Source organism: Oculina patagonica, chromosome 10 (assembly GCF_052425735.1).
Source record: "Oculina patagonica isolate OP01 chromosome 10, crgOcupat, whole genome shotgun sequence".
In the NCBI taxonomy this organism is placed as follows: Eukaryota; Metazoa; Cnidaria; class Anthozoa; order Scleractinia; family Oculinidae; genus Oculina; species Oculina patagonica.
In genome coordinates this window covers 9,542,387-9,563,387 of record NC_135767.1, presented here as the reverse complement: position 1 = coordinate 9,563,387, position 21,001 = coordinate 9,542,387, and the positions used below count along the sequence as shown (strand labels likewise).

The following is a 21,001-nucleotide window of genomic DNA, read 5'->3' as shown; positions in this document are numbered from 1 at the left end:
CATCGCTTCTGCACGCATTGCATGCCAATTAAAGCAGGCATCGTTATCTCCCATACAAATCCTTATATTAAATTTCGCTGTTACGCAACGGCCGCCGTGACGCTCAAATTACAACACTCATACAACGCTGAATAAAGGTCACACGAGGAAGGCAATGGAACTATAACTCGCTGCAATCGCGCTAAATCGCTCCGACTCATGCAAACCACAGACTTATGAGTTCTCAAGGGACTGCTTTTCTTAAGATTTTTATTGAGTGGCGCCGTGCCTTTCTAGCCAAAGAAGTGGTGTAACTGCCCAGTTATAGGCTGTCTTAAAACTTCTTGTTACATCCTAATACATGTAACATTAATAAGACATCATAATTTATTGGTAATTAGAACAGTTAAATTGCCAGAAATAGTGACATTTATACAAGATATTTAGTTATATTTGTACAATTCTATATATTATATCATTTCTTTAAATATATGAAATTTTGTTAATATAACACACGCTCGGATTGACTGCATAATGTTGTAGACCAGCAAACACTGTTATGTCCTACAACAATTTGCAGGCTCTAATAGCATATGGCCACTATCCTGAAACAAACACAACGCAGTGTTTTTAAGACTTTGATGTAATTGCATGAATGTCTACCCTTGATTCTGGCTTAGGTTAAAAGTCTTTGAATTCGCTTTTTTCACGATCCCATAATACATCTTGTTCTATTTAAATAACCCCCCAAAATTTTTGCATAAGCATTGTTTTCAATTTCTCTGGGGACGATTGCACGTCACTGTAAATCCCAAGAGAAATTGAAAACAATGCTTATGCAAAAATTTTGGGGGGTTATTTAAATAGAACAAGATGTATTATGGGATCGTGAAAAAGCGAATTGAACTCTTCCAAACGCCATCAAGTAATGTACATCATATAAACTTCACAGTTGTTTTAAGAGCGTGAAATATTATTTTCTTAAAAATCCATGACTTCCACAGTATGGCATCTTTCTAGCAATTCACATTATCTTAAAATTGTGCTACTAAATTGAGATACAGTTGAACCTCCCTCCTTGTAAGCAATCACTTCCCTTCAGTGACTAGTTTGACAAAATACCAAATGTTTCCACATCAAACATTCTTGTCAGAAGCTCTTGTAAGCAACCATCTCTCATAAGGGGAAAGAAACAAAGTTTAGGATTAACGGTTTGAAAACTTTTAAGCAACTGCTTGGCATGTGATGTGATCACACTACAGCAAAAAATCGAGCTAGCCTACCACTAAAATAAACGGCATATGCAGAAGCGATGAGGTTTCCCAAGGGGGTCTTAAAATTTTTTTTAGGAAAGTTGTCAAAAAACTAACTTAAACAAAAGTAGCTGACAACTTCTGTGTTGAATGATTGTTCAACCAAAGTTGCATTTTCCGTTACACAATACTTTCCAGGAGTATTTTGCTTCATGTTATTTGCGGCGATTTCTTGTTAACTCGATCTCTGTTTGCATAACATTTATTTCTGTAGCTAGTTACCAGTCCTGATTTCATGAAACAGAAAATTGCTACTATCATTCGTCGCTGAGATTCATGCATACTAAGTCACATGTAACTCAATCAGTCATTTTAAAACAGTGGTTTTGCACACATCTGAGCATAAATTAATACACCCTATAATCAAATCTCTCGCAAATATCCAGCACCCATAAGTGACAAACCAGGCTTGACATTTTTGGTGGCTTTCTAAGGTAGGTTCAACTGTACCTTACTATAAATAGGTCATTAATTTGGCAGGGCTGGAAAGCATGAAGGCAAATCTAGAAAATAACTGATGAAAACAGGTATGTCTAGAAAAAAGGTTAACTAAAAACGAATGAAGAAATATTGTCAGACTTACTAAAACAAAATTAATGCCTCTGCTTTTATTAAAGCCCCTCCCTTATTAAAGCCCTATCAATGTATTCCCCCCCCCCCCCCAAAAAAAAAAATAATAATAATAGAATTAAAATGCAAAAATTGCACTTTCTGCACTGAGTTCAAAGTACAGGTAAATTTGTTGACAGTTTGGGCAGACAATTGATTTCCCGACTTTCCACTGTTCTTGTTGCATGATTATGGCCTTTACAGGCATTATTTTATCAAGTAATTTACATGTATACAGAACATATTTTGCACTGTTGGTTTTTAAGACCTTTGAAATAATTCACTTGTCCATTCCATCCATGAGGAATGATAAATCTCAAGTCATTATTTGATTAAGCAGTCCTGTCCAAGAGAGCTTTAATGCAGTAGCTAGCAGCACTTCCACCAGCCATGCCAAGTGTTATGCTTAACACACTCAAGTATCCCACAGTCTCCTTAGCTCTACCAGGCACTTCAGAGGAAGCATAGGAGATCAGAGACGTTGTCAGATGACCAGTTGAAAGACCAAGTATTGCCACAAATGTCGCCATCCAGGCAGGCCTGTCACTCATCATATGAGGTGGTACACTCAGACAAATGCCAATGATAATTAAGAATCGTACCAAAGTGGATAGCCATGCCCAACGCAGAGAATACACATAGTACATAGCTAATGGCCCTCGGCCAAGAACGTCACCAATATTGTAAACTAGAATCAACAACACCGGGAACCAACCACTACCTAGGAAGTCTATTGCCATAGTAACCACTGACGGCATAACAACATACTGTTGAGCAGTAACCAATGTTAGTAGAAAACAGTGACAGAAGACATGTTTGTATCGTAGTACCCTTAAAGCTTCACCAGTGAAAAATGCAAACCGCTGAAAAGGATGTTTCCAATCGGTGTCAACACCACTTCGTGGAGCTCGCAAGTAGTAACGCTGGAATGCATTACCTCTGCTAAGATGGAAATAAACAGCTATCACCAACACAATAAACATGGCTGCTGTTCCAAAGTAGTAATAGCTTGAGACATGAAGATTCTTGGTGGTAGTCTTGGTCAGCACTCTTAAGATTGTCATCAGTAGACCACATAAGCCCACACCAAGCTGTTGAAATAATGACACAAACAACATTATCTACCTGCAATGTCACAAATGTTAAGTTCAATGCAAACACAAGCCTCATTGTAAGTTTAATGGGGCTTGCGTCATAAGAAACCTAAACATCATGGTCCAGTTTATTAACAATTGTTATAACATGGCACTGAAACTATTAACAAGCATCTTTGGCTGCAGATGGCTAGGAAAGAAATGGATTACAACTTAAAAAAATAAGTCTAAATTTTTCAAGATGTTCCATGCATCTATATAAATGCTATATTTACATGTATGATGAGTGCTCAGTAGGTCAAATGGTATGGCTTGTTTGTTCAAATTTTCACCTGCATGATCCTGTTTCAACTTTTCATTTCAATAACCAAGCTAATATGAACAGAAGACAAAATCCCCCCCCCCCCCGGCTATCCTGCTAACCTGGCTCATATGAAGAGGCCCTCAAACACATGTCAAACCAACAGCTATGAGTTTTATGAAATATGCATATTTCATAAAATTCATTCATGGTTAAAATAATGATCACCAGGTTAATGTTTGACCTTCTAAACAAGCATGCTTGTTTAGCAGGTCAAACATTAACCTGGTGATCATTATTCTAACCATTACCACAGAAGGCAATTTTCCAAATCAAATTTACTTACATATAATAAACATTGTTCATGGCAAAGAGCTAACGTTTTTGTAGAGTTTCTCTGCATCATCTGTGTTTGTACAGCTGATCAAAAAAGTAAAATTTTAAGCTGAGCCCTTTAATGGGCTCGTTAATTTTCGTGAGGAAACTTTGTCAAGTCATGATCTTTGCAGTTAAATAAAATGGATGTTTAGCGGATGATTTCCTTTTCTAGACAAAAGAAAGCATTCACAGCAAGTAGGCAGTAATAATAATTTGCCAGATTCCTCATGGGTAAATCTGTACTGAGTTTGTAGCTTGGTTACCAAGTTCTTAAGCATGCTTCATACTTTGTTTATCGAATGGTTTTCAAAGATTCTAGCGCTTTGTTGGTCTTTTCCTTGCCTTTTAAAGTTACTTTAAACTTCCTATGATTATAAAGGTTTGTTTAAAATGACTATGCTTGATTTTCTTTGTCTGTTTCAATAAAATGCTGACATAAGAAGTTGTTACTAATACTGGTCAATATGCAATAATAAACTTCACGATGAAGCATGCTGTTTCTTGTTCAAGAGAAACATTAAAAATATTTTAAAAGTCAATGATCAACATTACCGTAAGGGTTTTCATTTTTCTTGTTTTAAGGACGTTCACGTTTATTGTTCATGCGCATCCTTACTGTGCACGTAATTCATCCAGCGGTCCAGAAATCTTTCCAAACACATATAGTGCGGTTAGCCATTGTGTTAAAATTGCTTGCAGTTTGCTCTCTTAAATGGTCGATGACCCCCTTTTTTGGGGGTAAATAACCATTTGGGATAAATCTCTACTGATTGATAAAAAAATGAGCCAAATTCAAATGTTAGAAGTTTATTATTTTTTCATTTTCTCTTCCTGTGGGTGATCGAATCAGTAAATTTTGCAGCATTTTGCTGTTAGAACGTTTGCAAATCCAATTGTTAAAGACAAGGTTTACTCCAAGGGACTTCAAAAGTGAAATATATTTGTTCAATAGACCCACTCAAATAAATTGAGACAAAGGAAGTTGGCCTGCATCAATTCATTTAAAATATTTTGTTGCCAGAAGCCGCAGTGGTCATATCGAGTGACGAAATCAAATTTATCCAAATACAATGTAAGCGCCTTCTTTAAGATATGATATCTCGAAAACGAATTCCGTGACCCTCAATTTTTTTTACATTTCCAACAGAAGTAACTTGTAAACTAGCAAAATGCACCCCAACTTTTGCAAAAACTTCCTGAAAAAAACCTGTATGCCTTATAACTGAGAAACTATGGTATCTCGCTTTTAATGGATAAAAGATTGGGAAGATGTTTCCATCACCCACAGCAAAATGTATTCCCTTTAGAAATTAAAATATTCCCTTTAGAAATTTAAACATAACACTGTACAGCACACATGATTGTAATGTACAATTGTTAGGACATAAAGGAGCTACATCAAGGATGGCCTGAATTTCAGACATCCGTCTGTGCTCGCCTGCTTACCAGAAGGGACGTCTGAACACATCTGGGCCTAATGCCGTTTTAATTCATGCGGAAAAGTTTCTGTCGAGGCCATGAAATTGTGAAAGAAAAATCGCTTCAATAAAGGATTACAGGGTATAAAATTGTTTTAATAGTAAACTATTGAAACTTGAGACAAATGAATGAGATTTTAATCGACTGCAGGCTAATTCTTTTACGGAACCGATTTAATCTGAACTGATTTGCTTTATCTAGCGATCAAAATATAATATGTTACGCAGCGGACAAATACAACACACTCATAAGTACTTAAATGAATCAATTTAGACGGTTACAGAGGCATCAAGAAACGGAATTCAATACAAAAATATACTACTTGACTGTGGGCACTGAGTTCAGAAATCACTGGCTCATCGAGGCTGCAGGACATAAACGTTGAGCGGGTTTGTTGACAAAACAAGAATACATATAAATTTGGCAAAACACTGCATGTCGAAGAGACGAATGCCACCAACTTAAAACCTACCGATTTCCATTACTATTCTTCATCCGTAGGTAAACTAATAAAGTAATAAACTCAAGGTAAATGACTAATAAATTCATTTCTGGGAAGGTGAACTCTTTTGAACTCTTTCCAAACGTTTTCAAATTACAATCCTTGCGCGGTAAAATAATGTTACATAATTAGTATTGGTAATCAAATGGTGACGAGATAAATTAGGAAATAATTTCACGTGCGTTTTGTCAAAACGCTTATAATTTCCTGAGCCTTTAGGCAAGGGAAATTATTAGCATTTTGACAAAATGCAAGTGAAATTATTTCCTAATTTCACGAGTATACCATTTGATTACATTTTAATATCACACTGTAGGTGACAAATTACGCTTGCAATCATAGGTTTTTGACTGGTATATATTGCATCGCGAACTCAGAGCTTTGAAAAGTTGAAAGCATACATTTTGCTCAAGTTCGCAAGGTTTTTTAGTCTTTGAAGAAAACCTTTTAGAGATTCCTTTTTGCTGTTGACAAAAAGTTTCAAAGATGAATCAACCGTCAATTATTTCTCAAATAATGACCGTAGTTCGTCTTGAATGAACTAAAAACGGTGCCCGTGTAAAACGCTCAAAAATCCGCTCAATGCCATTTATGTATATTGGCTTAAGTCTAGAAGTCGTTTTGATGTTTTGAAATATAAAATATCATCAAAAGTTTTATTGCATGGCCAAAGCTAGCTGGCTAAGATGAAATTCAAGCGAAAATGTACAAAGTTTAAGCTTTAAAACATCTTTTATTACAAACGCTATCTTGCCGCTAACTACGTTGCCATGGCAATTTTATAATTTCACATGTGAAATTATAAATTAACGTTAAAATTTCGCGCCAAAATTAAGGAGTAATTTGTCACCTATGATATTATGCAAATAATTTTTAAATAAGCCAATCAAAATCACTACCCGGTTTTCCGGTAGTGACGTCACCGGACGGCATTAGGCCCAGATGTGTTCAAACGTCCATTCTGGCAAGCAGGCGAGCACAGAGGGATGTCTGAAATTCAGGCTACATAATGGATACCCACATCTTGAACAAGCAGCTATTTCAAAAAGAAACAGTGTTTCGTTTCCAGATTGCGGAAGGGTGAGAATAGTGTAACAGGAGAGGTGGGTTTGGGGTTAACTTTAATTTGGAGAAGGTCCAAGTGTATGTTGAATTTGCCGAATTTATGCACGAGTGAAGAATGAAAAAAAGAACTTCATATTCAGTAGTAACTTAAATTCCCATTTAACACCTACTGTCCATTTTATGTAAAGGAGACATAACCTACGTCCTGCTGCAGTTTGGCTTTCAAGAGCTCAAGTAACACATAAATATTTCTCTTTATAGAAATAGCATGTGTCTTTCTCTCCAAATTAAGTTAAGTGAAGGGAGCTTGCCTTTATCGTTTTTACTCATCCAGTGGAAATTAAAATGATTTTTTTTTTATTTCTGCAGAACACTTTTTTGCTTAAAAATGGCACCTGATAGCATAACTTTAAATGTTACATGAATCGGGAAAAATAACTTACAGAAAATATTTAAATATATTCCTATCAATGTGGGGAAACATCAAACCACAAGAGTGAAATGCAATATCAGAGTAATGCAATTAATTTAAATGGTTTATTTTTTGAAACAAACAATCCTAAAATAAATCAGTTCCATAAATAAAGTGTTTTGTGACTACTGATCTCTGATAAAATGCAAAACAACACTTTAATCGTAGATGAAATTATTACCTTTTGACAAAAAGCTTGAGGTATATACTTCTCTGAGTTGATCACATGCTCAAATCAAATAAATGCCAAATTCAAGACAAACCAAAACCCTGGTCGACAAGAACAGAGATAAGCACACTGTTTTGAAGCCATTTCTTCAAAATCAAATGCCTGTTGTCACTTTACAAAGACACGTAAACAACCAGGGCAAATTAATGTAAAAAGCTACCATACACAGATTTTTAACCAGGATTTTTAATTAAGCAAACTTTAAGTTTAAAGAAAGTTTTATGTTATATGCTATATATAGTCATACCAGGATTGTATTTTGCTCGATCCGCGCTGCACGCTCTCCCGGCAAATATAAAATTATCTCCACAGAATAAGACACAGCCAAGTTGCTTCTGTTGTCAGTGTAACAGCCTTGCAATGGTAACACTGATAATAACGATTTGCATTTTTGGCGATACTGTGGAGTTTCGATCAGACCACGATGGCTTTGAGTAATCCAAATAATGTTTATATCATTAATTTAATCCCAGAAATCTGCTCCAGCAGTTGCAACGGTAGTTAATGTGGAGCGTTACATCAACTAAGGAGACGAATTTAGTTCGACACGGCAGTTGCACACCTTGCTATACGATACTGTCCATACAAAATTTAAACTTTGAACAGAATTAACTTCTCAACTTTCCGTGCAGACTGGAATGTTTTTGCGACGCCGACGTGACACTGATCACGCAATTCCAGGTACATCCACGCGAAAACCCACGCTATTTTGCGTGTATTCGCGCTGTTTGTGGCGTCGAAGATGCCGTGAATTTTCCTGTACAAATAGAATATAGGGCAATCTCCCACATTTATACATTCCTCTGTTACATGAAGTGAAATTAACTTTGTAAGTCACCTGCAAATATGCACTTCTCTTTGTAGCGCACGGCTTAAGCTCTACCGTGCGAGCAAACACGAGATACGCCAAGTCATCCCGTTTTTCTTTGCGCTTGCAAACACTGGTTGGCGGAAATTGACTTCCGTTTCAGAATAATATTAAACGCTACGAGAGCTTTCTCTAGTTTTCTTACAATACATCGCTTGAATCAAACTTAAAACCATTGCAGTTGTTAGATATTTCTGTTTGCAACGAATTTCAATATTTTTGGTCATGCTGAGGAATATATTTCCTATATTTGAAGAACATGACTGTTTTTACGAAATTAATTGCCATCGGTCATACGTATTTACTTTGTGGTTACGACTGTTCTTGTGATTGGATAGCAGCCCCCCGTGCGAGCAAACACGACAAGTCATCCCGTTTTTGTTTGCGCTTGCAAACACTGATTGGTGGCAATTTACTTCCGTTTCAGAAAATCGCTAGAATGTTTACTCAACAATTAAACGCTACGAGAGCTTTCTCTAGTTTTCTTACAATACATCGCTTTAATCAAACTTAAAACCATTGCAGTCGTCAGATATTTCTGTTTGCAACGAATCTCGATATTTTTTGATCATGCTGAAGAACATCTTTCCGATATTTGAAGAACATGTTTTTACGAAATTAATTGCCTTCGGTCAAACGTATTTACTTTGTGGTTACGACCGTTCTTCTGATTGGATAGTAGCCCCCACTGTGTAAATAGTTCACATCGAAGCCAAAATAATACCGTATCGTTTCTGAGGAAACGAAACAAAAAAAAGTAGCCAATTTTTGTTTTTGGTTTTTACCATAACTTGTCATTCTCAGTCCTAACCTATCTCAAACTATTTCTTTGAGGTCTCCTTTAATTTGAAAGCAAAAATATTTAAAAATCAGGAAAAAATGAAAATGACTTAGTTAAAATTCTGTGATGAGGCTCCTTGCATTGTAAAATTCCCAGAAAGTAACAACTTACCATGAGCCCTTGAGTATATAAAGGTGGCAAGGCGTGAGTGGTCAGGCCAAACAAGGTAGACTGGCACACGGCGTCTGCTAAACCAAGAACACCAGCCACAAACAAAACAGACCAGTAGTGACTCTTTAGACATGTTGAACCACATAACTCGAGCTGATCGAGAACAATGAATCCCATCATACACACGACCATCACTGAAAATCCACTGATAATTCTCCATTTGAAACTTGCAGCACGGCCCCAAACCAGGTTAACAAAACAACCGCAGAACAATAGCGGATTGTAGATCGCGTTCAACGCAAACTCTGGCTGCTTGTGAGGAAAAATGTCGTCGAAGTAATCAACTGCAGCGAAAATAACAAAGATCGGAAGAACAGAGCCAATTCCAAAAAACACAAATTGTAAGTACATGCCAAGGTTCTTTCTCGTCAACATACTGAAGAGAGGTTTGTCTTTGTTCTTTGAATTGAAGTCGGCATCGTCGCCAATAAATTGTTCAGCCTCCGCTTCAAGGTCCGCCATCTTTGAAGTCTGGAAATCACTTCCTTGAAAAGATTCAAACATCAAATAGAAACAATCAGAAATCACAGGTAGTACAGAACCTCAAATGCGACCAGTATAAAAGAGCTGCTTATTTGTGGGAAAACTAAAATGTGTTAAATTTCGTAAGAGACAGGTCACCTCACCAGTCATCCGATGTCAAAGTCCTTCATTAGTCCTACTAGTTCCCAGAGCCCTTCGACGTTCAAACCGGCGGCGGAGGACACTCGTACCCAGGGTCTTCGTTCCCTTTAGCTTTACACAATACACACAGCTGAATAACGTCTGCGCATGCGTAAGGTCTTGGCGGCAAAAACGGAAAATTGGGGGCTTTGAATCCGAACGGGTCCGAACGATCTGGTGTTCTGTTTGTGCTCGTCTTTCGATTTGCTTTTGAAAATTACGCGCTGTTGTTGGAAGTAGAGTGGTCATTCTTCGATGGAACTAAGTGTTTTGGAGCATAAACATGTTATCTATAAATTTGTGTTTGACTCTGACGGTTTACTTTCGATTGTGGTGGTGTTTTGATCGAGCATTTGAAGTTCACAATCATGGGTGTTTATTTCAGGTCAGTTTTGCACGTGCGTTTGTTTCCTGACGTTTTAGTCAACTATCGGAAATGCAAAACTAAAAATTCGTATTGTGTGACGTTTTCTGTGTGTGGTTTGAAATTATTTCCAGGAAAAATTGCCCTACTGATCACCCCCATGGTTGCAGTTTGAAACTGTCTGTGCGTTTCAGTCGCCAAGTTGAACGTGTACGGCTGACGTGTAGCTTCACCGACGGGCAGTCCGAAGACGGTAAGGTAATTTTCTTTTGTTTTATTGTTTATAAAAGAAGGAGAATAGACTCAAATGTTTGTTAAGTCGACGTTTCTTAAATGTTATATCAGTTTGAAAAAATTAAACACATACCCGGTAAAACCTGATAAAACTAAAATTAAACTCATCACATTACATAATTATTTTTTACAAAATTTCATAACTAAGGAAATGTGACTTGAGTCACAGTACCAAGTGAATACTGAAAATTGTTTTAAAAAGACTTGTACCACCTTAAAAGTTCACTAATGTCTTTCCTCTCACAAAGAGCCACAAATGCCCCAGTCTGACCATGGAAATGGCTGTCTACCAGTAAAACAGAATTTGGGGACACTGGTATGAAAACCACAGTGTTTCCATTCAAAATAAAAAAGCATGCTGTCTTAGGTTTCTGGGACGCAAGTTCCAGATGATAGGCTAGAGTGGCCGAAGGAACTGTCTCATCTGTTACACTTACAGGGAGTTCACTGCCCACAAAAATACTTCCGAGAAAATTAAGATGGCCAACTGCTTCACAGACACCAAATAGTCTCGGTACTCCCATTGTGACCCGATCGTAATGTTGGTTTCCTATCAGGATACCAAAAACAGTTTGATAAGCTACAGTTTGGTTAAGTGTCAAGTTTGGATTAATATTATTGGGAGGAAAAGAATAGAATAGTTTTGCTATGGTGAGTGCAATCAGTGTGCAGCCATTGCTTCCATTTCCCCCTTCAATGGTAGACTGAGATAGTCTTTGAGGAAAGTGCCAGGTTGAAAAGTTCTGATGGATTGTTGCTGGGATGTTTAAGTTCAGGGTTGGCAACTTGGAATTTTGAATTTCTGGTGTGCTGTTGTTGTTTGTAGTTGTCGGTGGACTTGTTTGGGTGATGACAGGAGGGCGACCAGCTGCATTTGTCGGTGGACTTGTTTGGGTGGTGACAGGAGGGTGACCAGCTGCATTTGTTGGTGGACTTGTTTGGGTGGTGACAGGAGGGCAACCAGCTGCATTTGTCGGTGGACTTGTTTGGGTGGTGACAGGAGGGCGACCAGCTGCATTTGTCGGTGGACTTGTTTGGGTGGTGACAGGAGGGCGACCAGCTGCATTTGTTGGTGGACTTGTTTGGGTGGTGACAGGAGGGTGACCAGCTGCATTTGTTGGTGGACTTGTTTGGGTGGTGACAGGAGGGCATTCAGCTGCATTTGTCGGTGGACTTTTTTTTTTGTGGTGACAGGAGGGCAGCCAGCTGCATTTGTCGGTGGACTTGTTTGGGTGGTGACAGGAGGGCAACCAGCTGCATTTGTCGGTGGACTTGTTTGGGTGGTGACAGGAGGGCGACCAGCTGCATTTGTCGGTGGACTTGTTTGGGTGGTGACAGGAGGGTGACCAGCTGCATTTGTCGGTGGACTTGTTTGGGTGGTGACAGGAGGGCAACCAGCTGCATTTGTCGGTGGACTTGTTTGGGTGGTGACAGGAGGGCGACCAGCTGCATTTGTTGGTGGACTTGTTTGGGTGGTGACAGGAGGGCGACCAGCTGCATTTGTCGGTGGACTTGTTTGGGTGGTGACAGGAGGGTGACCAGCTGCATTTGTTGGTGGACATGTTTGGGTGGTGACAGGAGGGCAACCAGCTGCATTTGTTGGTGGACTTGTTTGGGTGGTGACAGGAGGGCAACCAGCTGCATTTGTCGGTGGACTTGTTTGGGTGGTGACAGGAGGGCGACCAGCTGCATTTGTCGGTGGACTTGTTTGGGTGGTGACAGGAGGGCATTCAGCTGCATTTGTTGGTGGACTTGTTTGGGTGGTGACAGGAGGGCGACCAGCTGCATTTATCGGTGGACTTGTTTGGGTGGTGACAGGAGGGTGACCAGCTGCATTTGTTGGTGGACTTGTTTGGGTGGTGACAGGAGGGCGACCAGCTGCATTTGTTGGTGGACTTGTTTGGGTGGTGACAGGAGGGCAACCAGCTGGCTGAAGAAGACGTTGAATTCTGTTAGGCTCATTTGGTTGTCTGACTTGTGGATATGAATTAGTGATATTAGTGACTTCAGCTTGCCATTCTTGGGATGTGTAGTATGTGCTAGAATCAGTAGATGATGTAGTTACGTGGTTATGATCAGCATCAGCTGTGTCATCTCCATCGTCAGAACTTTCATCAGAGATGTCTGTTTGGTAATCTAACAAGCCTTTGTTAAATTTTTGACTAAGTTCTTCAACTCTTTTTTTCAGAGGAAGTGGACAGATTGGACATGCACCAGTAGGTGTAGTGCAGTTTGCATGAAGTATGTGGAAACATGCTAGTCTTTTAATGTCAGTTTTGGATGGTGAACAACAAGTAGGTAAGTCACACAAAGCATCTTTGTCTGGCTGGATCTGACAAGATCAACATTTTGATAGGATAGGGGAAAGCAACGGAGATCAATACTTCTGCTGAAAGATGGGAATTCAAACAACTGTTTTCCCTTTGGCCTTCCATTGCCATAAGTTTTATGTGGTATCTAAAGAAACAGCAAACAAATATTTGATAAATAGTAATAATAATAATTATAATAATAATGATATGTTTTACAATTGTCAAAAGGAATGTTAGTTGTACTTTTCTGGATTTATCAGAATTTGCTGCTATTTTCTTGAAGAGGTTCAACAGGTACTCTGCTGTCTTTCCAGCAATTGCCCAGTAATTTGTGTCACTGTTTCCACGGTGATAAACTGGAACAAACCATTCTTTAAATTACATAAGGAATCCAGATGAACCAATTGTTCTTGCAGTGTTCTGTATCTCAGGTCCTGTGTTAAAACATTCAGTGCCTTTACGGAGAAGCGAGTGGAAAACCTCAACTTTTTTTTGTGTGAAAATATACAGCCATTGCAGTTTAACTCTAAAGTATTCTGGTAAAAATGTCTTTTGATAGGCAACACCAGTAAAGGATAAACTCTGCATTTACTCGAAGGTTTATTCAAAACATACAGCCAGCTCAAGCGAGCACATGGAACAGACAAAGCTCAGGCGCATGCGCGCCAACAGAAACCGCTGTGTATAATAAATGACGTAATGGCGTGGTTGCCTCTTGACTGTCTTTCTGTGGCCTAGCGGGCAAGCACAGAAGTAAACTGAATGAACATGCAAAACTATGTATAGTAACATACAGGGCTAGAATAACAACAACAATGAAAGATTTGCCCTTCTAAACATAACTAACACACGCACAACGGGTGCAGTCTCTTGTCCCTAAGACTTGTCCTTCTAAATAAAACAAGCATAACTAACATACGCACAACGGGTGCAGTCTCTTGTCCCTTAGACTTGTCCTTCTAAATAAAACGGGTAGAATAACTCTACGCAAGGGACACAGTCAGTGTTACTCTAAGACCCAGTCAGGGTTGTGCCAAAACGGCGCACGGCGTTGGCGGCCAGACCTTCTCGGGGAAATGACAACAGCAGGTTCAGGTGGCTGTGGAGGTGCAGCAGAAGGAACTGGAGAGGAGTCTGGAATGCAGGGTGCGGGGACAATGGCTGTAGGAACTGGAGGAAGTTCCTGGACAGGTATAACATCATGCACAGGTTCTGGAACCGTGGGTTTGTCGTAGGCTGGAGGCGCAGTGACCACTTGAGAAGGTGCGGGAACAGCGGAGTGTTTTGTTGGTGGCATGACAGGGACGTTGTCCTCATCAGAGTCTGAGGGAGAGGGCTTGTCAAGGCCACGGATGGGACCCTGTGGTGACTGAGCAAGAACTGTAGGTGCCACAGGATAACATTCGGACACAGGCACAGTGTATACTTTGCTGCGAAACTGGGAGGTGGTGAACTTCCGTAGCTCACATGAAAGGTCCTCACTGACGCTGACCACAAGGTATTTCTCACGAGCTTTTAGTTTGTCTTTGTCACCCTTCAAGAAGACTAAGTCACCAACAGAGACAGCAGCTGAGGGTACTCCGGTGCGGCCACGCGCCTTAGATTTTGCACTAGGTGTGTGGTTCTGTTGGCGGGAAAAATGCTGACTAAGGATGAGTTGACGGTCAACTATGGGTAACTGCTGGCCAGTTAGCTGGTCACGTTGAGTCCAGACCTCGCGTGCCAAAAGGCCATCACGGCGGATGCGGGAGTTAGTGTTTGCAGTGGCTAGTGTGAGTGTCACGTCAGACACAGGTCCTCCCTCGGGAGACAAATTGAGGAGTTCCAGACTGAGCTCCTCAATGGCACGTTCAGCTACAGGATTCTTATTTGGATTCTTGACCCGGCCAATCCCCAAGGAGATTCTGTGGGAGTGGAGGATTGGGTCGTTGGCAAGTGCACAAAAACCAGGAGCAGGGTCAACACGGACAGTTGTACCACCATCCTGTAAGGAACGCAGCTGGGAACATAGGACGATGATGGCATTGCGGAGATCCTCATGTTTCTCGCTCTTGATAAGGGTGGTCGAAGTGTACGAGGAGACAGTTTCTCGTAAAACAAGGATCAATTGGCGGTGACGCCGGGCAACATCAGCAGCAAATGAAACGCCAATGGACCGAGGAGCTTCTTCACATGACTGGGGCTGGAAATGTTTGGGGATTGACTTTAAGGACTGACAGGTGTGACAGGAGGAAGATACAAGATCGATGGCCTTGTCAACATCTAGGGCGAAGAAGTATCTGGTGAAGAGACGCTTGGTTTGGTACTTTGAAGGGTGAGAAAAGCGGATGTGAAGAGCTGTTAATAGGCCGTCCAGGACAGAGCGGGGAACAACTAGTCGCTCACGAGAAGGTTGGAATGGTTGATGGTCTCGCACAACGAGAAGGCCGTCAGCAGCAATTACGACGTCCTTAAGGTAGCGTTTCACATCAATGATGTTGGTGGCCTTCTTGGAAGGTCGGGTACCTTGGCTAAGGTGAGAGTGTGTCCTCCGGAGGTGATGACATTCCAGCTGGGTAGCCTGCCAAGCAGCACGGCTTGTGAAGGGCATCTTGACGGAGCCTTGGAGGACATCACTAACGGAGAGGCTGCGAATAACGAAATCTTCGAGCTCGACAATGAACTTGCAGATTTGACAACTAGAATCCAGACATTCTTTGGGGTGTCTGCTTGCATAATCAGAGGGTAGGTTCTCAACACCAGTGATGTGACGTAAGTGGACAGAATAGCGGCTGAGCGTTGACAGGAAGGTGGTTACCCGGGAACTGGCGGAGAATTCACCTCTCTGGAGCTTTTCGTAAGCTTGGACACAAGGTCGGCTGTCGGTGAGTACCTCAGTGGAGTGGGGCAATTGAATGATATAGGGGGCAAAATGTCTAATTGCAGCCCCAATACCCAAGGCTTCAATTTCACAGGGCAACCAAGTCACTTGATGCCGGCGAAGCTTGGCACTAAAAAACCCAGCTAAGAACAGCTGACTGTGTCGGTGTACATACAGTGTGGCTGCAATGCCTTTATTTTTGACGGAGCCGTCAGTCACAATCCATAAGGCATCTTGTGGTCGGGGGATTGTGATGGTCCGGTTGTCTTTCAATGCATGTTGAGCGGCTTTAAAGGTCAGCAGTAACTCGTCAGACCAGGCGATTTTTTCTCTGGAATCCTTTCCCGCGGTGACTTGGTCAAGGGGATCAAGCAGCTCCGCAAATCTTGGAAGCACACGGCTGAGGACCTTGTACGCCCCGATAAAGGAGCGTAGGCCTTGCACTGTCGAAGGAGGCTCCACTGAGGATAAGGCAGCCAACTTGTGGGGGCTAGCTTGTAGGGTGCCACTAGACCACACCCAGCCCAGTACGGTGGCCTTTTTGGGGCAGATGATTGTTTTGGCGGCAGACAAGCGAAGATTGTTCTTTTGGAGAAGGGCAAAAACTCTACTCCAAGGAGTACCCATAGGGGTGTTTCCCCCGACATACAGGTCGTCAGCGATCTTCGCGACACAGCCCTCCTGAATGAGGTCACCCAGAACTCTGGACATCAGCTCCTCGAGGCAAGTTTCGGAGCCAGGCATTCCCATGGCGGAATGAGTGTACACACAAATGCCTTTGAACGGGGTCGCGACTCCACAGTATTTCATGGATGAGTTTGCTAGGGGGATCTGATAGAATGACTTGAGCAAATCAGTGACAACCATGTACTTCCACTTTCCTATCTCGCGCAGTACGCCATCAACATTCGGCATTAAGGAGGGTTGAGGTTTGCTGTACTTAGCGACTTCTCCGAAGGATGTGACAAGCCTGCTACCGCCATTGGGTTTCTTTACTAGGAACGAGGTGTTCAGGTACTCAACATGGACATTGACTTGCTCAGGTTTTGCAAAGACACCGGCAGCTTCAAGCTCGTCAAACTTGTTTTGTAATTCTTTGAGGGTGTTCCTGTTGTACTGTAGGAGTCTGCCTTTGCGCTGAGGAGGGAGGGTAGGCCCAATATTGACGACAGCCTCAATTTTGCCGCTTGCACCATTGTACTTGGAGATGGATGGATTGAAGACATCATCAAACTCAAGGTTGACAGCCTTGAACTTGTCACGAGTGACCTGATCAAGGCACCCATCGGGATCGAGAATCACATGGGGCGAAAAGGGCTTGCAGGAGGCTAGGGAAGGAGAGGCAGCTGCATGGTTGGTGGTAGGCGCAGTGGAGGCAGAGGTGTCAACAGGTAAAATGTGCCGAACCTGGCAGAGCTGTTCACCACTCTTCAGAAGGATGGGGGAGTCGGTCGTGTTGGAGACGCGAACAGTGTGATCCACAGAGAGAATTTGCTGTGGTGGAGGCCAAGCATCTTCTGGTTTACGTGGCAGGTTAGACGGGCAGTCTATCCGGGGCTCAAGGGCCCACAAGGTGTCCGGGTCAGAATCAGGAGGAGTACTGAACTGAACATATTCACCTGGAAGAACAACAGTGCGATTTGGGTTGCGCAGCAGTAAGGACTGTGTACGCCGCACATAAGGTTGATGAGTATGCCGGGAGGGCAGACTGTAGTTAATAATTTCAGAGCCACCGATTGCAATCTGACGTTTGGCAGGACGAACACCAATGTCGTTGCCGACCATGAATGGGTTACCAGCTAGGATATCGACGTCCAGCTGACGAACGACAAGGGCATCCAGCTCAAAGGTCCGCTGACCACGGGTAAGGGAGCAGTGAACTTCGCCAATGACATCCATTGGGGTTACTCCATCAGCCTGCCGAGCCATTTGGAAGGCCGGGGTGATCGGGAAGCCGTATAGCTTGGCAGAGGAGGCGCGAATCATGTTGCGGGTGGCGCCGGTGTCCAGGGTTAGCTGCACAGGGTGTTCGTGATAGAACATGTTAAGGACAGGTGATTGGACTATGCTGACGCGAAGGGCGGCAGGCTCTTCACCCTGGACTGGTGGGGCTACGAGGTCGCTGCTCTCACAAAGGGGCTCGTACTCATCAACACCAGCATCTTCGAGGTCATCCATCACCAAGCGAGACCGGGCCCACGGTCGACGGTCGCGATCAGGGAGGTAACGGCAATCCATCAGGTTGTGAGTGGTATGTGGGCGCCCGGCAGTCTTGCAGAGGATGCAGGACAAGAAGGGGCGGCGTCGTGGTTGGCCCTGAACACTATTAGGATTGCGCCTTGGTGAGCTATTGCCGACACGCATGGCTTTGGTATCTTCGATGCTACGTAACTCATCAAGTAGAGATCCAAGGGCTTGAGAGATCTCAGGTTTCAGTGAAGCCAGGGTCTTATTGCGTAACTCAGAGCCATACTTTTGTTTCACTAGAAGGGGTAATCCTGGGTGTATCAACTGGAGCCAAAGAACCACGACTGTGTTCTCTAGGGTGGGGGAGAGATCTTCATCAGAAGTTACAGCATCTCCATGGTGTGTTAAGCCGCCGTGAACAGAAAGGAGGTTGTCCTCAAAGAAAGCCATAAGACGTTGGAACAAGTCCTCGGGTCGCTCATCTGGTTGAAGGCGTACACTGGCCAAATCAAGAAAATGTGCGCCGGTGGACTGGAAACCATAATGTTGGCGGATTTTCTGCCATATGTCCTTTAGTGAGGTTGAATGCTTAACAATAGAGTTCCTAGAGATTACGGGACAGAAGTTGGCTATCTTGCCGAGTAGCAAGTCGAGGTGGGCGTTCTTCTGGACCGCAGTTAGTCGCTCGGCTTCAGGGACAGTAGTGCCATCGTTGGTAAGGCCCCTACGCGGGTTTGCAGCGGTTTGCTTTTGCCACGTTGCGTCGAGGAAGGGAACGAAATTCTTGTCGAGGGAAAGGAGATAGAGCAAGTTCTGTCGCCAACTTTCGAAGGAAGTAATCGTTTCAACCTTTGTTAATTGCCACTGTTTGGGAGCTCGAGCCGAGGCGGCCATGTTGGAAAGTTCAGTTCGCTCGCTTGAAATTACGGCTATGAAATGTTGGAATTACCTTGTTTTGGAGTAGATGTCGCAGGATCCGTAGTCCACACTTGTGTTTGTGAATTCGAGGCGTGGGTAAAGCGCTGCCACCACGCCAGTAAAGGATAAACTCTGCGTTTACTCGAAGGTTTATTCAAAACATACAGCCAGCTCAAGCGAGCACATGGAACAGACAAAGCTCAGGCGCATGCGCGCCAACAGAAACCGCTGTGTATAATAAAGGACGTAATGGCGCAAGGTCACTGAGAAAAGACAAAGTTGACTTATTGTACTGTAGTGTCGCGTGTTCCAGGAGATAAATAAAATGGCCAATTGAGCCATCAAACATTCATATTCATTCATGTTACCACTTCTGAAAGTCTAATAATGGAAGAAAGCAAGTGGCACAACTTGGTCGAGTAAATAAAGTACGGATGTAAATTCATGGCTCTTGCATAAACCAAAATCAATTTTGAAAGTACTTTGTCTCTGATGAGGAACCATCCCAGAAAGGCAGCTGTCACACACAACGACCATCGAAAAGGTCTTGGCTTCTGAGCAAGAATTCCTTCAAACACAAATTTGTACATTTCATCAAAGAAAAACTTATTATTAAGACCACATCCTCTATGGCATTAAGATAAACATGGAAGGGACCTTGTTCTGGGACTATGTTACTTATTCTTGTTTTTCTGCCTTGTGCAATTAGCTTCTGAGGATAAAAGAATCCTGGCTAGTCAGCTGGAAGTGGAAGAATGTGATGTTTAGCATAATCTTCCAAAAATGGATACATGTTGAGAAGGTAAAGGATGGCATCTTTGTAGTTTTCTTTACTTTTGAGGTCTTGTTCAAAGACATCTAGAACATTGCAGGATTCAAGAGTTGCCAGGTCATCTTGGCTAGCTCCATCATAAACCCTGCAAAGAAATTTAAAAAAAATCTTAAGTAGCAAATTGTTTTATCCTTGTTTGTCTGGAAACTATTTTGTTATCAATTGTTATGAGTAAATTACAGTGTATATGACCTTATTGAATTTTTAAGACTTTTGTGTCATTACCTCATTTCTCGCATTGACTGTATGAGTTTCGCTGGATTTATCTGAGGCAACTTGGGGTGAATCTGCTCAATGTATGTTCTTCTCATACTTCTTAATGCCTCTTCCATAATACTGTTCACCACATCTGGAGCAATTCCTCCGTGACAAACTCTAACTAGCCCACGTAATGCACGCATGGATGAATTGCTGCTGACATGGCTGTACTTCCCGAGTTCCTTTTCGGTCATGAATAAGGAAATTACACGTTTGCAAGCATAGCCCTAATCAAATGGTAGTTGCTCATACTGCTGAAAAATTGATGGAAATTCTCTTAGTAAGAGGAAAGGAATAGGCTTGAAGTTTGCTGTAAATGTACACTTTTTTAATATGTTGAAGGCAAAAATGTGAACTTAGTCAAAAACTGTCGCAAAAGTCTACAACACTGAGTATTCCCAAGCGGTCTCCCAGTCAAGTACTAACACCGCCCGACAGGACTTGGCTTCGGTGATCGGACGAGAACCGGCATTTTCCCTGTGGTGGTGGTCGTAGACGAAGAAAGTAGTCGAAAGGTTGCTCACTTAAAGCAGCTATGTCACAGGGATTTCCCAATATGTTGGTCTTGACTGTTCTAACTTTAGTGGTAGGCACAAAAGGCATGAGAATCATTATCTTTGGAAACAAAGAGAAGAAGATATGAAACAAAGGGTAGATGGACTTCCGTGCTGCTGACATGGCTGTACTTCCCAGAGTTCCTTTCAGTCACGAATAAAAGGAAATTACGCGTTTGCAAGCATAGCTCTAATCAAATGGTAGTTTCTCAGACTGCTGAAAAATTGATGAGAAATATTCTTTGTGAGAGGAAAGGAATAGGCTCAAAGTTTGCTGTAAATGTACACTTTTTAATATTTTGAAGGCAAAAATGTGAACTTAGTGAAAAACTGTCACAAAAGTCTAGAACATGGGTATTCCCAAGCGGTCTCCCAGCCAAGTACTAACCCCGCCCGACAGGACATGGCTTCGGTGATCGGACGAGAACCGGCACTTTCCCTGTGGTGTGGTCGTAGAC

The 21,001-nt window shown here is 42.1% G+C and overlaps 2 protein-coding genes, 1 long non-coding RNA gene and 2 pseudogenes across 4 annotated transcripts; all 5 read right to left on the bottom strand.

Moving 5' to 3' along the window:
• Nucleotides 1-883: 883 nt before the first annotated feature.
• LOC144667109 (uncharacterized) lies at nucleotides 884-9,973 on the bottom strand. 2 transcript variants are annotated; one of them, XM_078528492.1, is made up of 3 exons: nucleotides 9,928-9,973; nucleotides 9,242-9,786; nucleotides 884-2,992 (listed from the first exon to the last, which is right to left on the bottom strand). In XM_078528492.1, exons 1-3 carry the CDS (start codon nucleotides 9,932-9,934, stop codon nucleotides 2,234-2,236), a joined length of 1,311 nt encoding a protein of 436 aa, XP_078384618.1. In that variant the 5' UTR covers nucleotides 9,935-9,973; the 3' UTR covers nucleotides 884-2,233. The 2 variants fall into 2 exon arrangements, with proteins under 2 accessions (XP_078384618.1, XP_078384617.1); XM_078528491.1 differs by lacking the exon at nucleotides 9,928-9,973 and having other exon boundaries at nucleotides 9,242-9,912.
• A 705-nt stretch (nucleotides 9,974-10,678) lies between these two features.
• LOC144667216 (uncharacterized) lies at nucleotides 10,679-12,184 on the bottom strand. The gene has a single exon (XM_078528622.1). The coding sequence runs from the start codon at nucleotides 12,182-12,184 to the stop codon at nucleotides 10,817-10,819; it is 1,368 nt and encodes a 455-aa protein (XP_078384748.1). The 3' UTR covers nucleotides 10,679-10,816.
• A 7,232-nt stretch (nucleotides 12,185-19,416) lies between these two features.
• Nucleotides 19,417-20,116, bottom strand: LOC144667119 (uncharacterized). Its single transcript, XR_013573282.1, has 2 exons — nucleotides 19,957-20,116; nucleotides 19,417-19,816 (listed from the first exon to the last, which is right to left on the bottom strand). It is a non-coding gene; the product is annotated as an uncharacterized LOC144667119 (long non-coding RNA).
• A 250-nt stretch (nucleotides 20,117-20,366) lies between these two features.
• LOC144629366 (5S ribosomal RNA) lies at nucleotides 20,367-20,486 on the bottom strand (annotated as a pseudogene).
• Nucleotides 20,487-20,883: 397 nt separating this feature from the next.
• On the bottom strand, nucleotides 20,884-21,001 carry LOC144629367 (5S ribosomal RNA; annotated as a pseudogene).